Consider the following 16,574-nt stretch of genomic DNA (forward strand, 5'->3'; position numbering starts at 1 on the left):
ATACATGTGTATTAGGATCGTTCCATGTGAACGGCATCCCGGTTCAGGTATTGTTCGACTCGGGTGCATCCCGATCGTTTGTTTCTCTTGCTCTTAGCAAGAGATTTCATGAGACTTCAGGCGAGTTAGATTTCCCGTTAGAGGTAGAGATTGCTGACGATCGATCGGTGCGAGCATCGATGGTGTTTCGAGATTGTGTTCTGCGACTGTTTGAGGAGCGTTACCTGGTAGACTTGGTTCCCATTCCATTGTGTGGGAACAAGGTGATTATTGGTATGGATTGGTTGAGCCCTAATGGGGCAGTGATAGATTGCGCACAGCAGCTAGTGCGAGTCAGGACCCCAAGCGGGGGAGAGTTAGTGATTCATGGAGAGCGGCCGCAGTGTGGACCCACTGTATGTTCAGCAGCGAGGGCTAGGCGCTACCTTCAGCAGGGATGCACGGGTTATGTCGCGTATGTGATGGATACCCGAGAGGCGGGTAAGGTGACCGTGAGCGAGGTCCCGGTGGTTCGAGATTTTGCTGATGTTTTCCCGGAGGAACTACCTGGGATACCTCCGGAGCGACAGGTGGAGTTCAGGATTGACCTCATTCCCGGTGCGGCTCCGATAGCCAAAGCACCATATCGGTTGGCTCCTCCCGAGATGCAGGAGTTGTCTACGCAGCTGCAGGAGCTGCTAGACAAGGGATTTATTCGGCCGAGCAGTTCACCCTGGGGAGCCCCGATTCTGTTCGTAAGAAAGAAGGACGGGTCGCATCGGATGTGTATAGATTATCGGGAGCTGAACAAGGTAACGGTGAAGAACCGATACCCGCTTCCAAGGATTGACGACCTATTTGACCAGCTTCAGGGAGCATCTTGGTTCTCCAAGATTGACTTGCGTTCGGGGTATCATCAGATGAGGGTCAGGGAGGAGGATATGCAGAAAACCGCGTTTCGGACGCGCTATGGTCATTACGAGTTCGTGGTGATGCCGTTTGGGCTCACCAATGCTCCTGCCGCGTTCATGGACCTCATGAACCGCGTGTGTAGACTGATGTTGGATCGGTCTTTGATAGTCTTTATCGATGATATCTTGGTCTATTCCAAGACTCGGGAGGAACACGAGGAGCATCTGAGGGAGGTATTGGAGACCTTGAGGAGGGAGAGCTTGTATGCCAAGTTCTCCAAGTGTGAGTTTTGGTTGCGCGAGGTGCAATTTCTTGGACACCTCGTCAACCAGAAAGGGATTCTGGTTGATCCGGCCAAGGTCGAGGCCGTGATGAGATGGGAGGTCCCGAAGTCTCCATCCGAGATTCGGAGCTTCCTGGGATTGGCAGGCTACTATCGGAGATTTATCCAGGATTTCTCCAAGATAGCCGTACCCCTGACACGACTGACGAAGAAAGCCGTGGTCTTTCGGTGGGGACCCGAGCAGCAGGCTGCGTTTGAGATGCTGAGACAGAAATTGTGTGAGGCACCGATCCTAGCCCTGCCTGAGGGCGTAGAGGATTTTGTGGTTTACTGCGATGCGTCCATTTCAGGGTTGGGCGCAGTTCTGATGCAGAGGGGGCATGTCATTGCCTACACTTCGCGGCAGCTCAAGCCTCACGAGGCAAATTACCCGATGCACGATTTGGAGTTGGGGGCGGTGGTCTTTGCCCTCAAGATTTGGCAGCATTACCTCTATGGGGTTCGGTGTACCATCTACACGGACCACAAGAGTTTGAGGTACCTCATGGACCAGCCGAATCTGAATATGAGGCAGCGGCGGTGGTTGGACGTGGTGAAGGATTATGATTGCGAGATCCTTTACCACCCGGGGAAGGCCAATGTGGTGGCCGATGCGCTTAGCCGCAAGACGGTGCCGATCAGGGACGTCTGTTTGAGGATGACTGTGGTGACTCCCCTGTTGGAGCAGATTCGGGAGGCTCAACAGGAGGCTATCAAGGAGGAGCATCGGAAGAGCGAGCGTGTAGTGGGTCAGGTTTCCTCCTTTGATTATGATGGCAGAGGACTTTTGACATTACACCGTAGGGTGTGGGTGCCATATCACGGTGGTGTGCGTCAGATTTTGATGGAGGAGGCGCACAAGTCCCGATTTTCTATTCATCCCGGGGCGACGAAGATGTATAGGGATCTTCGTCCGGATTATTGGTGGCCTTGCATGAAGCGGGATGTGGCATGGTACGTCGAGCGGTGCTTGACCTGCAAGAAGGTCAAGGCCGAACATCAGAGGCCGCATGGCAAGATGCAGCCGTTAGACATTCCACTGTGGAAATGGGAAGATATCACGATGGATTTTATCACAAAGCTTCCCAGGACCGCACGGGGAGTGGATTCGATTTGGGTCATCGTGGATAGATTGACCAAGAGTGCTCACTTTATTCCGATTCAGGAGAGCATATCGGCCGAAAAATTGGCCGACATCTATATCAGGATGATTGTGGCACGGCATGGGGTGCCAGTATCGGTAATCTCGGACAGGGATGTGCGTTTTACTTCCAGGTTCTGGAAGAAATTTCATGACGAGTTGGGCACTCGTCTACATTTCAGCACCGCCTTTCACCCACAGACAGATGGACAGAGTGAGCGGACCATCCAAACTTTGGAGGACATGTTGCGGGCGTGTGTTCTGGATTTCAGTGGTAGCTGGGATACCTATCTTCCTTTGGCTGAGTTCTCCTACAACAACAGCTATCACGCGAGTATTGACCGACCCCCGTTCGAGATGTTGTATGGGCGGAAGTGCAGAACCCCGATATGTTGGGGGGAGGTTGGCCAGAGAGTCATGGGAAGCACCGAGGTGGTGCTAGAGACGACTGAGAAAATCCAGCAGGTTCGGAGCAGACTTCAGACTGCACAGAGTCGGCAGAAAAGCTACGCCGATAGACGTCGATCCGACTTGGAGTTCCAAGTCGGGGATATGGTCCTCCTGAAAGTGTCGCCTTGGAAAGGTGTCATTCGATTCAGGAAGCGGGGCAAGTTGGGCCCAAGGTTCATCGGGCCGTTCAGGGTTGCAGCCCGGGTGGGCAAGGTGGCGTATAGGCTGGATCTGCCAGCCGAGCTCAGTCAGATCCACAGCACCTTCCATGTTTCGCAGCTGCGGAAGTGTCTGGTGGACGATTCAGCAGTAGTACCGTTGGGGGATATTCAGGTTGATGGCAGCTTGAATTACATTGAGCGCCCAATCGCAATACTTGACAGAAAGACCAAGACGTTGAGAAACAAGAGGGTAGAGCTAGTAAAGGTGCAATGGCAGCACCGCAAGGGTTCGGAATGGACTTGGGAACCGATGGACGAGATGATGGAGCATTACCCCGAGCTGTTTCAGGACCAGGCAGCAGACTTCGAGGATGAAGTCTAAAATAAGTGGGGGAGATTTGTAGCACCTGGTTTCCGGTATGTGAATTTTTTGAGCATTGCCCTAATTTAGCCTTGGACTCGGCGATTCATAGGGTCCGACTCGCCGAGTAGGGTCGAGACTCAGGACACGTTTAAGTGGGCGACTCGGCGAGTCCATATCTTGGACTCGGCGAGTCACCGCTGCTGGATGAAACCCTAAGTTTCAAGGGTTTGCACCCTATTTAAACCCTCATTCCGCCCCCAACTCGTCCCCATTCACCCCCAGAACTCCCCCAACATCGTTTTCCCTTGTTTCCTTGAGAGATTGAGGTGTTCTTGGTGTGTTCTTGAAGGTTTTGAGGAGAAAGAGGAGTAGATCAAGAAGAGGAGAAGGAGATCAGCCATCTTTGTGTCATTTCAACATTTTCCTTGAGGTATATCTCGTTTTCCCCTGTTTCTATGCTTAGGATGTCATTTGGGACACTCTTGAGCAATTCTCCAAGCTTGTTTGTGCTTAATGACTCGTAATAAGTGGATTAACCTTTAGATCTAGGCAAGATTGAGCCCCAGGAGCTCAGATCTGTGAGCTTTATGGCCCCATGTGGCTTGTTCATCCTAGATCTATCCTTTTGAGGCATTTTGCACCCTAAAATCCACATTAGTGAATATCCACACGTAAAGTTGGAAACTTTACGTGTGATTTGTGTCCTAGAAGTCCAGATCTATGAATGGCATGGACTAAAATCGAGTAAATCTGTGTATTTGGAGGATGCATGGCGACGACTTGGCGAGTCGTATAGGTGACTCGGCGAGTCTGGTCGCGAGTCACCGATTTGGTCCCTTCATCATGTGTCGAGTTGAGCCATGAGTCACAGGGGGTGACTCGGTGAGTTGGGAGCTGAACTCACCCATGTTAGGACTCGGCGAGTCAATGCCCTGACTCGGCGAGTCCAAGGCAATCTTCATAGATCAAGAACAGACTCGGTGAGTTGTTCATACAACTCGGCGAGTCTTAGCATAAAGTGTTCATCGGATGAAGATGAACTCGACGAGTTGTTCATACAACTCGGCGAGTAGGATGAAGGAGTTGAATGACAGTTAGAAGGTGAACTCGTCGAGTCATAGCCCGACTCGACGAGTAGAACCAGGGACCCAGGACAATAGTTTGCTAGGGACTCGGCGAGTGGAGATCCACTCGGCGAGTCGGGTCAACTGAAAATTGACTCTAGCTTTGGCTTAGAGCTAGACCGGGGGTAAAATGGTCATTTTACCTAAAGGATAGTTAGCAGTGTTTGATTGAGTATGTTGTGGGAATTGCAGCCGGAGGACTCCCTGAGCAGCAGCAGTCAGTTAGTTCCCGATCAGTTCAGCAGCTACTTTGAGGTGAGTTACCTTCCAGTAGCAGTGGGTCTAAGGCCACAAAGCCGACCCACCAGTAGGAGATGTATGATAGATGATTGTCTTTGTGATATCATCTAAGTTTGCTACTACCTGATATGTTATATGCTAGCATGATATGTTGTATGTGATAGTAGTAGAGTTTGGTTGTTAGGACCGAAGGGTAGTCAGACACCCCAGATACGTCTGACAGTATGTGATGATATGTTTGCATGCTGGCTTGTTATGTTATATGTGATCGTAGTAGTAGGGGGGTGAAATAGTCCCCGAGGATCGGTTGTTAGGACCGATGGGTAGTCAGCACCCCAGAATGGCTTGACACGGGTAAGACGGCACCCCAGAATGGCCGTATGGGTAGGTCGACACCCCAGAATGGCCGTACCGGGTAGTCAGGCACCCCAGAATAGCCTGGCAGTACGTATGTTATGTGTTTGTATGGTATGTGGTACATTGGGGGAACTCACTAAGCTTTGTGCTTACGTTTACAGTTTTGTTTTCAGGTACCTCTGCATCGAAGGGGAAGGAGCCGGCGCGGTAGCGGCACGTCATACACACACTCTTCGGTTTCCGCATTTATGAGATTTACTGGGATTGTACTCTGATATTTTGATGGGATGTATGGTTTGACTTTTTAGAACATGGTTGCGATGTGTTATGGTGTGAACAAACAATGTTTTTATTTATTAATGTTTTCTAAAGTAATACCTTAAAAATGAAATTTTCGGACGTAAAATTGGGTCGTTACAGTATCGGAACATGACATCCCGACTTTTGATTATGAAATGAAATTATATTTCTTTATGAAATGTTTTGATAAATATCTATTTTATCATGTTTTGTTTTTGGGAACAAATTCCGCATCTCTTTTAAAATTAAAAGGATTTACTCTGAAAATTATTTTAAAAAGCATAAATGAAATCGGTCTTTTCGGGTCGAGATTTTGGGGATGTCACAGTATATGCGATTGGTATGGTTTATATGATTATGTGGGGTATGCTCTGGGGAACTCACTAAGCTTCGTGCTTATAGTTTTGTTTATGCTTTTAGGTATCATCAGTTGGGAAAGGAAGATCCGACTTGATCGCAACGCACACACCCATGTTTCCGCAATATATGATTTTGGGACGAAATCTGATAAATGTTTTTAATTAATCATGTTTTTTTGAATGTTTGGATTTAGAAGATATATGTGTTTTGAATGTATTGGAAAATGAAATTTACCCTTGATTTTGGGTCGTTACAATATGTCTCGTGTATATACGTTGCGTGTATTAGATTAGCCCAGCCTTATATATCCCATTGTATCTTGTACTATGTATATATTGTTCTATTAATGCAATTTAGCAATTATGGAAAATATATAAGTAATAGAAATAGCATTATAGTTTATAAGTTGTTTTGGTTGTGAGCCTTTTAACAAAGAGATGAAGGGACATTTTAAGAAATATAATTAGAGAAATAGTCGGAGTACTAAAAATGTCAATTAGCATCAGCTGAGGGGAAAGTTTTGTAACTCACGATAAAGTAAAATGTTTTAATATTCATAGACTTTTTCCACTCCTTCCACCTTCCCCTGGTTTGTTGAGCTGGATTTAATGTTCGCTTTGAGTCCGAAGAAGAGAGAGATTCAGACCGAGAGCATGCGTGTGTGTCTGTGATATATATTTGTTTCGAGGTCTGACCTAAATTTCCCTTTATTCTTTCTGATCTGCTTCTTCAATCTTCCATTCCACCTGTTTGTAGAAAGTTCTATGAGAAAATCTTCTTAAAATTATCAGGCCTAACATATCATCTTCAAGGGTTTCAAGGTCAACTTTTCTCCCAAAAGGTAAGATCTCTAATCTGCCATCATATGTTGCTTATATTACCTGTAATTCTCATCTGCCCTAATTTCGCCTTTTGAAGTAAAAAGTAAAGTGTTTTACTTTTAAGTGATGTCTGAAGATACTTACAGGATCTAGTGTTTGATTTTCTCGAATCACTTAACACGAAAATACAAAAAAAAAAAAAAAACATAAATTTTCACCATTTATATTTCTTACATCTCCATTTATGCTCTTTCTGATTTCAAAATGCAAATTAGCACCTTCAATTTGATGGTATTTTCGACATGGGTTTTGCAGATCTTGATTGGAGCTAATACAGTTCAGATTTGATGGAATCTTAGCTTTTTTTTTTCAGCGGGAAAAAGAAATCGTGCTTTGGTTTGCAATTAATGTCTTTCAGAAGCATAGTTCGCGATGTGAGGGATGGAATTGGGAGTTTATCGAGACGCGGTTTTGAAGTGAGACTTTCGGGGCATAACAGAGGGAAATCACAGGGTTCGGTTAATGATTTAAGTGATAATAATCATTCGGCTCTTGTGATTCAAAACAGTCGATGGGCTAATCTCCCACCTGAGCTTCTTTTTGATGTGATTAAAAGATTGGAAGAGAGTGAAAGCAGTTGGCCTGCTAGAAAACATGTGGTTGCTTGTGCGGCTGTTTGTAGATCTTGGAGGAGTATGTGTAAGGAGATCGTTAGAACTCCGGAATCATGTGGGAAGATTACTTTTCCGGTTTCCTTGAAACAGGTTTGTGAGATGCTTCTGTTTATGTAATCATCTTTAAATATATATATATATATTTTTTTCTCTTTAATTTCCAACAATTTTTTCGTTTCACTTTCAGCCTGGATCTCGCGATGGCACTATTCAATGTTTCATCAAAAGGGATAAATCCAATTTGACATATCATCTTTACCTTTGTCTTAGTCCAGGTAAACATTGACATATAGCATTTAAAATAAAAAGTTACACATTTTTTTTATAAAGTTAACACAAACAAAATGTCTCATTGGTTATACAGCTGCTTTGCTTGTTGAAAATGGAAAGTTCTTGCTATCTGCAAAAAGAACACGAAGAACTACTTGCACAGAGTATGTCATATCCATGGATCCTGATAACATTTCAAGATCAAGTAGCACTTACATTGGAAAGCTAAGGTAAATACAAGAAACAATAGCAACATACTATCATTTTACTTTTTTTTTTTTTTTTTTTTTTTTTTTTTTTTTTTCAAAGTACAACATTTTTTATTTCAATGTTAATGTTTCAGATCAAATTTCCTTGGGACAAAGTTCATAATATACGACACACAACCACCACATTTCAACACCAATACACAACCGCCACCTGGCAGATCAAGCCGAAGATTCCACTCCAAAAAAGTCTCCCCAAAAGTGCCAAGTGGCAGCTACAACATCGCCCACATCACCTACGAGCTCAACGTGTTAGGAACGCGGGGCCCACGGAGGATGCACTGCATCATGCAGTCAATCCCCGCCTCATCACTCGACCCGGGCGGCTCAGTCCCCGGTCAACCGGAGCTCCTCCTTCCTTCCTCCTCCTCCTTAGAAGACTCCTTCCGGTCAATTTCCTTCTCAAAATCCCTCGACCGGTCAACCGAATTCAGCTCCTCAAGATTCTCCGAGATCATCGGAGCCGCCACCTCATCCGATGTCCCCGAGAGTGAAAAGTCGAAAATGCCCCTGGTGTTAAAAAACAAAGCGCCTAGGTGGCACGAACAGTTACAGTGCTGGTGTTTGAATTTCAGGGGACGGGTTACGATTGCTTCCGTCAAGAACTTTCAACTCATCGCCGCCCAACCGCCGCCAGTGCTGCCGCCTCCGACGGCGGCACCGGGAGGTTCGGGTTCTCAGCCGGAGCATGATAAAGTAATCCTGCAGTTTGGGAAAGTCGGTAAAGATATGTTCACTATGGATTATCGGTACCCTTTATCTGCGTTTCAAGCGTTTGCAATATGTTTAAGCAGCTTTGATACCAAATTAGCTTGTGAATAAAAAAAAAAAAAGACGAAAAGAACCCTGAAAAGTTTTAACATTTTCTTTGTGTACCCTTGGATGAAAACGGTTGTCCGGACATATGCGTATGTGAACTCGAGAAATTTAGGTGTTCTTGTTTGTTATCCAAAGCTTGAAAGTATGTTGACTATTTTTGTAAGTTTCATTTTTTGGGTGCAGCCATGGACGAGTTCCTCATGCCATTTTGGACTCTGTTTTAAATGATCTTTATGAGGTATTATATTATATGATTTAGTCTAATGTTGTTGACTTATATGCAATTATGTTATGGATTTTGTCTCTTTATTTGGTTCGATATTGTAATTGTCGTAAATGAAGCCAAAACGGTAAAAAGTTCTATTAATTTTGCGTTTTCTAATAAAATTGACAACTTTTTTTAAACAAAGTTGCATCAAATCTTCTAGTGCAACATTTTTGTTTGTGAAAAGGTCATATTAGGCTCGTTTTGTAGTAGTAATCTGTCAATACAATTCATTTGTTATAAGTTGGTTGCACCATAATTATTGCTGATCATAATAACTTGGATTATAATAAAAGATAACCATTATATTGGAATGTTTTTTATTATTTGAATTTATTTTTAATACACTATAACAAAAGAAGACATTTATGTTGTAAGGTTTTATTTTTAGTACACTATAACAAAGGAAGAACTTTATGCTGTAATGTTTTATTTTTAATACATTCCATGCTAGTTGTAGTAGTTTTTGAAAGCAAACCACTATTGTTTTTATTTTGTATAAGTGAATCATAATTTTGAACATCTCTGGTATAATTTGTTAATTTTGTTTCCATACATGAACCTTGCTTTCATCGTATTAATCCTTAGTGTGTTTAACTTGGTTCATCTTTTATCACATTTTGATAATTTATTTTATTGGATTCGACACCTAACAACTGTATAATGTCCATTGGTGGCGCATCGTCCTTCTAGTAGCACATAAGCAACACATCAACACTCTCTAGTTCATCAAGCCCACCTAGAGGGCGCATCATGGCCATATGGTGGCACACCTTATCCAACAATGGTCCACCTTGACCCTTGGTGGCGCATCTTGATGCATGATGCATCTTTTGCACTCCACTCGTCTACCAGATGCTTCATCCTAAACTCCAAGTGCTCTATCATGATTATTGATGCTCCCATGTGTCTTCAAATGCTCTATTAGGATTTCCGATGCTCTATGTGCATCTAAGTGCTCCATTATGATTCTTGATGTTTCATGTGTCTCTAAGACTCCTCGGTGTGGGATGCGGTTTAGAATCGCACTCATGCCACGTGGGACATGAACACCGCCCCCAGGGTGCGGTTTGGAACCGTGGAGACCGCACTACGGTCCTAGAAGACCGCATGCTGTGATTGGTTTCTCTCCCCTTGACCGTTCAAAGATTCGTTCCATGCAAATGTTTTTTTTTTTTTTTTTTTTTTTTTTTTTTTTTTTTTTTTTTTTTTTAACCTTTTACTCCATCTATATATACATATGTTACCATTTTTACATTCACACAACCCTTAAACACATAAAAATACAATCATTTTATCCAATTTTCTTTGAAAAAATGTCTTCTTCCAAAAGACCTAGCAAAGAAAAAACATCAGTCAGAAACACCAACACCCCAATACCTTCATTTGATTAACCGATTTTTTCACCTCCGTATTACCACTATGGCGGTATGTTTTCTTCTTTTCCACAACGACCAGGGCAACCACATCCACAAACACCACCACTACTACAACCCGACCCGGATTTTAATCCATTTGATTTTTTGTCCCAACCCGAGTTTGTGCAACAAACACAAACACAACCAGAAACGGTCGTTTCTGATTCTGAACCAGAATTCGTTACAGAAACTCAGCCCACTCGAGCAACGAATAAAAGAAAAGAGAAGGCGGAGGCTAGATGTTGGGAACCTTTGGAAGCGTTGGTGTTGGCACAATCTTGGATCGATATTTCAGAAGACGCGACAGTTGGAAAAGACCAAAAGCATGACCGCTTTTGGATTCGCGTTTTACACAGGTTCCATAAAGGAATGAGCCGTGGAGAATACCGTTCAAAACATCAAGTGTACTCCAAATGGGGGAAGATGAACAAGGAAGTCATGTTGTTTAATGACTTGTGGAACAACATGAAACGTCAATGGAAAAGTGGAGAAAGCGATGAAGTCATTTTGCAGAAAGCGTTGAAAGTGTATCAACAAGAAAATCTGAAGGCTTTCAAGTTTCTGGAAGTTTGGCATTTTTTGAAAGATAACAGGAAATGGCTGAGTAGCAAAACATTTGACCAACATATCGACAGTGGGTCAAAACGCAACAGAACATCTGAGTCCGACCACACTACATCAGATGCTCGTGTTCAGTTTGATCTGAACGAAGATGAACCTGTTCCAGTTTCACCACCTTCCCGACCATTGGGAAGAGACAAATCAAAAAGCAAAGGTAAAGGCAAAGCGTCGGATTCAGATGATTTGAAAGAAATGGGAACCGACATGAAGGATATAAAAGAGAGAATGGATAAAATTTTGAAAATTGCTTCTGAAAGAGAGCTTCGGAAACAAAGGGAGAGCGACATGGAATACTAGCAATGGACACGTCGAATATGACCGGGGCGGAGCTTGAAGTGGTTTTGGCGATGAAGGAGGAAGTGAAAAACCGTTACATGAATCGTGACTAATTTCTAGTTTTTTTTTTCAACTTTTTAATGGTTTCTTGTGTGTTTTTTTTTTAAAGTTGTTGGTTTTTTGTTTCTACTTTGTTTTTCTAAATTTTTAGGTTTTTTTTTTTTTTTTTTTTAAAAAATTAGGCAATGTATGGTATTTGTATTTTTAATTAATGAACTATTATGTTTTTAAAATTATGTTTTTTTTATTAAAAAATAAGTTTTATTAAATTAAAATAGTTAACAAAAAAAAACAAAAAAAAAAAAGAAAAATAAATAAAACTAAAACTGTGGCACCACACCCTTGGTGTGGCAAGAAACCACACTTAAGTGGTAAACTGTAACGTGGCGCTTACGTGGCGAGGGAAGGAGTGCGGTTTCGGTGGCACCACTCCCTCCAGCCTAAGTGTTCCATTAGGATTTCTGATGCTCCACATGCATTTAAGTGCTACATTAGGATGATCAAGTACATTTGATCAAGTCTTCACACCCTTACAAGAGAACACCTCTATATTTGAGTTGGATAGATAAGAGGAGGAAGACATGTATTTACCTTCTTAAGTCAGTATTGTACTAATATTGTCAATTTGGTTTAAAAATAGTAAGAAAAGGTGTTGGCTATGGCCTATATAGCAAAACAACATCGTGTATATGTTAGCAGTTTTTTTTTTGAACGACATAAATTATTGAATCGGGCTAGCAAGTACCTAAACAAATAAATAATACATAAGGAAAAAGAAAGGGTAAGGCATTGCATCCAACCTATCGTTTTAGCTTCTTGCTACTGTTATACACCAAAAAAATCGACTTATCAAACTTCATGGAAGAAATCTTATTATTATTATAGGTTTTAGCTTCTTGCTCTTGTTATACACCAAAAAAATCAACTTATCAAACTTCATGGAAGAAATCTTATTATTATTATTATTATTATTATTATTATTATTATTATTATTATTATTATTATTATATTTTTACGGAACAAGTCCCTGTTATCACCAAATGACCCACGAAGTTGTGAGACAACTAGTTTTTAAAATACCTTTGATAAAATTAACGTCATGAACCAAAACCTTTCAATAAAAAAGATGAGATTAGAGGGACTTGTAAATTGCACCAAACACCCACCTTGCTCCAAATCATCGTTGTTAAGCCGCAAGAAAAAAATAGATGATTAGAAGTTTCATTCATATTTGTTCGAAATTAATTAGGTGAAAGACAACTCACATAGAATGTAGATGCCAAATAAGCAAGTATATGAAATATTTGGTTATAACAGTATCCTTTATACAAACAAATTTAGTTTGAGGAATTGTGTTGTACAAAAGGAAAGTAACAAAATATATACATGGAAAACAGTTGGATGCCTTTTGAAGTCATTAACTCATTTTCGAACAAGAGATACAACCATAAACATGTGTTAGAACCATTGTATATCTTTTATGGGAAAATAAAGAAGCAAAAGTGCTGGAACTCGATAACGAACTTCACAATATCATTATCAATGATTGTCGTGGTATATTGTTCTCCCATCAAAACTATTTTCCAACTTGCTCACTAACATTAGGGCCCCCCCATTACAGAAAGAAATTTTGTCACTTATGCTATCAACAAATTACCCCCTAAGTATGTGATTGCTATAACTCTTTGCCAACGATCTCCATTGTCGTTGTTTATAGAGATGGTCTCCATCCTTAACCTTGAAGACGAGCACATGGTTCAAAATCAAAACCAATTGGTTCAAGTTCCTCACTCTAACTCCTTTTCTTCCCCTACATTCTTAATGTAAATCATAATTTCCAGGATCAAAATTCAAATCTTGAAAATTTTAATTCTCATACCGGTCAAAATAGTGGGAGAAGAGGCGGATGACCAGGCAACATATTTAATGGCAGGGTGGTGGTCGATAGCAACGTGGTAGAGGTTCTTTTCTTTTGAAGATTAATGGCAATATATGGGGATGTTGGTTGTTCTAGGTAGGGATGAGAATTTATCTAGAAAACTCGAACCAAACCGAATCGAACCGAATTAGGCCGGAATAAGCAATTCGATTCTGGTTTCGGATATCTATATTATGCTTATTCGGTTCTCGGGTTATTTGGTTCGGGTTTCCCAAATAAGAGCTTATTCGGTTCTAAATACTCGACCCGAATATGCATTCCTCCTCCCCTTTCTCTGATCGACATAAATCAAAATCACGATTTGCACTTTTGTCCTCGTCGTTCGTAACAGAAAAAAGCTATCCCTCGTTCTTGTCATTTCAAAATCAACCAATCTTCTCATCTATTTCCAAACTAGAAATTTTTTTGTCGATCCTTCCTCTTCTTTCAAACTTTCAAAAATCAACCATTCTTACCGTCTCTAAGGATTCACGAATTCCTACTTTGTTTAGTCATAGAACATTGGGCTCTAACTCAAGAAACTTAACTAATAAATTAATTCTTATTATGTTAATCTACTATGAAAATGTTATTCTTTTAATATGTTATTGTGTTACGTTAGTTTTTGAATGTTTTATGTTGATGTATAATAGTACATTGTTATTCTGTTATTCGGTTGTCTTTGCTATCCACATCTTAACACTTATCACAAGCTTCAACCCATTTCCACTCCTTGCATATTCCTTAGTTACCCTTCCAATCATAAAGGATATCATTGCCTCAATCTCCACACCAAGCAAATCATTATCTCTATACATGTTATATTTGACGACTCCATCTTCCCGTTTAGTTCCATGAACCGAAACCTTACACCCAATTATGACTTTTTCCATATTAATAATGACCAAAACATGTTCAATGAACCTAACTATCCATCTTACCCTCATGAGTCTGCTCCTCCGTCTGTCGATGCCAATTTCGACACCACCGTTAATACTGACATCTCCATCTCCACCCCTCGGTCACCCTCTCCCAACCCTAATACATATACCACCCCCTCTATGCTTCTATCCACCTCCACACCCCTTAATAAAACCTAAACATCACAATCGACAATGAAATCTTCCCCCATTCCTCCTACAAACACTCACCATATGGCTACCCCTGCTAGACGCAACATCTCTAAACCTATTCAAAAACTAAATCATCACATTGAATCCTCTTCATAGTCTCTTCTGCGTAACTGGTTTCAAGCCTTTTGAGATCCTAATTGTTATCATGTTATGATTGAAGAATACAATGCACTTATTTCTAATGGAACTTGGGTACTTATGCCTCAACCTCCTAATGCTGATGTTGTTAACTGTATTTGCTTATAAAAACATAAATATAATGAATATGGGTCTTTATCTCAATACAAAGAACATCATGTCGCAAATGGTCGTAGCCAACGACCTGATATTGATTGAGACAAGAATTTTAGCCGGGTTGTCAAACTGGTTAATATTTCATAGTATTATCAAGTTTGCTATCTCTCACCAATAGCCTATTCATCAGTTAAGTGTGAAGAATGCGTTTCTTCATGACCATGTTCACGAGACTGTTTACATGCATCAACCTCTAGGTTTTCAGAACTACTTATTGCGATATCATGTATGCCTTCTTTAGAGATATTTTTATGTCCTTAAGCATGCCCTTTAGGCATCGTACCATATATTTGCTCAGTTCATTACTAACTTCGAATTTATAGACAACAAATCATATTTTTCTCTATTTTGTTTACAAACAAGGTACCCACATTGCTTATGCTGCTATATGTAAATGATATTGTCTTTACTGCCTCATTCACCGGTCTCCTTTGGTAGGACGTTACCATTCTACGTTTAGAGTTTGCCATGTATGATCTGGGATCTCTGAAGCACTTCATTGGAATTACGGTTACTAGAGATAGTCAGGATATGTTTTTATCTCAACAAAAATATGTTATAGAGATTCTTGAGTTAGCTAAGATGCTTAACTGCAAACTCAATCGCACTCCAACTAACATCTCCTCTAAGTTTGATGGCACCAGACCTCCAGTTTATGACTCGATTTTTTATAAGAGTCTTGTTGGCGCATTATACTACTTGACCTTCACTAGATCTGACATTACATATATTTCTCAACATGTGTGTTTATTCATGCATGATTCGAGAGAGCCTCATTACACGTCTATGAACCGTATTTTGAGATATGTTTGTTGTACATTTGACCAAGATTTACAACTATATGTCACTCTATCTCGTGATCTAGTTGCTTACTTTGATGCTGACTGGGCAGGATGTCCATCTAATATATGATCTACTAATGGGTAATGTGTTTTTCTAGCCCATAATCTTCTCTCTTCGTCATCTTAGCGACAATGGACTATCTATCGATGAAGCGCTGAAGCTGAGTATTGAGGTGTCATGGATGTCATGGTTGAGACTTGTTGGCTTTAGAATTTATTACATGACCTCTAGTACCCACCAATTCCCGCTACTCACTATGATAATGTTAGTGCAATTTACTTATCCAAAAATCTGGTTCAACATCAACACACTAAGCATATAGAGTTTGACATTTACTTTATGCGAGAAAAGGTCACTATGGGTAATATACGTGTGCCTCACATCCCTTCCTTGTCTTAGTATGTTGATATCCTCAACAAAGGGATTTCTTCATATGTAACAACCCATTTTTTTTTATCATAGCTGAATCATTCGTAAATCATAAAAATAAGTGTGCTAAAACATATATATATATATATATATATATATATATATATATATATATATATATATATATATATATATATAATTATTTATTTATAATATTTGAAAGTATACGTCGAAGTGATCCCGAAAATATAAATTTCGTAGAAATCCGAATTCATATGAAAGAGATGAATTTTATGAGATATAAAAATCAACCGCGTAATAAAAAAAAAATTATTAACGTTAAAAGACACGTAGAGAATGGTTGACTTTTGGGTAAGTCACCAAAATGAAAATCATAGTACTCTTTAAGATAAGAATTTTGGTAAAAGAAACATCAAAATCGGAGTCCGTATAAGAGAGTTATGATTTTTGCAAAATCATTAAATCATATAAAAATAAGGGATACAAATAAAATCAGAATTAGCCGATGGAGCCTAAAGGAAAGTTTCATTACTTGTTGAGAGATATGCGTTGAAAAAGAACCTCAATAACGAAGTCCGTATGAAGAAGTTATGGAATTTACAAAATTTGTGTATTGTGTCGCGCATGGTGCGCGACGCGCCCTTCTAGAAGGTGAAAACGCAGACCACAGAGAGCCTGACACATGACACAAAAATGGTTGGGAGACGTTGCCTTAAAATGCGCGACATGCACCCCATTTTCACGTCGTGCACCCCAAAAACGGATATAAATAGGAGGCCAAACCTCATTCTTTCTC

At 40.7% G+C, this 16,574-nt stretch overlaps 1 protein-coding gene across 4 annotated transcripts; it reads left to right on the forward strand.

The window, feature by feature from the left end:
* The first annotated feature begins 6,277 nt into the window (after nucleotides 1-6,277).
* Nucleotides 6,278-8,837, forward strand: LOC145014759 (tubby-like F-box protein 10). 4 transcript variants are annotated; one of them, XM_078973203.1, is made up of 6 exons: nucleotides 6,280-6,398; nucleotides 6,502-6,551; nucleotides 6,847-7,295; nucleotides 7,393-7,480; nucleotides 7,570-7,705; nucleotides 7,819-8,837. In XM_078973203.1, the coding sequence occupies exons 3-6, from the start codon at nucleotides 6,939-6,941 to the stop codon at nucleotides 8,561-8,563; spliced, it is 1,326 nt and encodes a 441-aa protein (XP_078829329.1). In that variant the 5' UTR covers nucleotides 6,280-6,398; nucleotides 6,502-6,551; nucleotides 6,847-6,938; the 3' UTR covers nucleotides 8,564-8,837. The 4 variants fall into 4 exon arrangements, with proteins under 4 accessions (XP_078829327.1, XP_078829328.1, XP_078829329.1 ...); XM_078973204.1 differs by having other exon boundaries at nucleotides 6,905-7,295; XM_078973201.1 differs by having other exon boundaries at nucleotides 6,278-6,551.
* Nucleotides 8,838-16,574: the final 7,737 nt, after the last annotated feature.

Source organism: Lactuca saligna, chromosome 9 (assembly GCF_052625555.1).
Source record: "Lactuca saligna cultivar CGN05327 chromosome 9, ASM5262555v1, whole genome shotgun sequence".
In the NCBI taxonomy this organism is placed as follows: Eukaryota; Viridiplantae; Streptophyta; class Magnoliopsida; order Asterales; family Asteraceae; genus Lactuca; species Lactuca saligna.

What these genes read in the sequence shown, in the direction of transcription:
- LOC145014759 (XM_078973201.1), top strand. Translation starts at nt 6,939, where the DNA reads ATGTCTTTCAGAAGCATAGTTCGCGATGTGAGGGATGGAATTGGGAGT. An exon ending in TTCCGGTTTCCTTGAAACAG is followed by an intron (nt 7,296 to 7,392) that starts GTTTGTGAGATG and finishes TTTCACTTTCAG; the next exon opens with CCTGGATCTCGCGATGGCAC. An exon ending in TTACCTTTGTCTTAGTCCAG is followed by an intron (nt 7,481 to 7,569) that starts GTAAACATTGAC and finishes TTGGTTATACAG; the next exon opens with CTGCTTTGCTTGTTGAAAAT.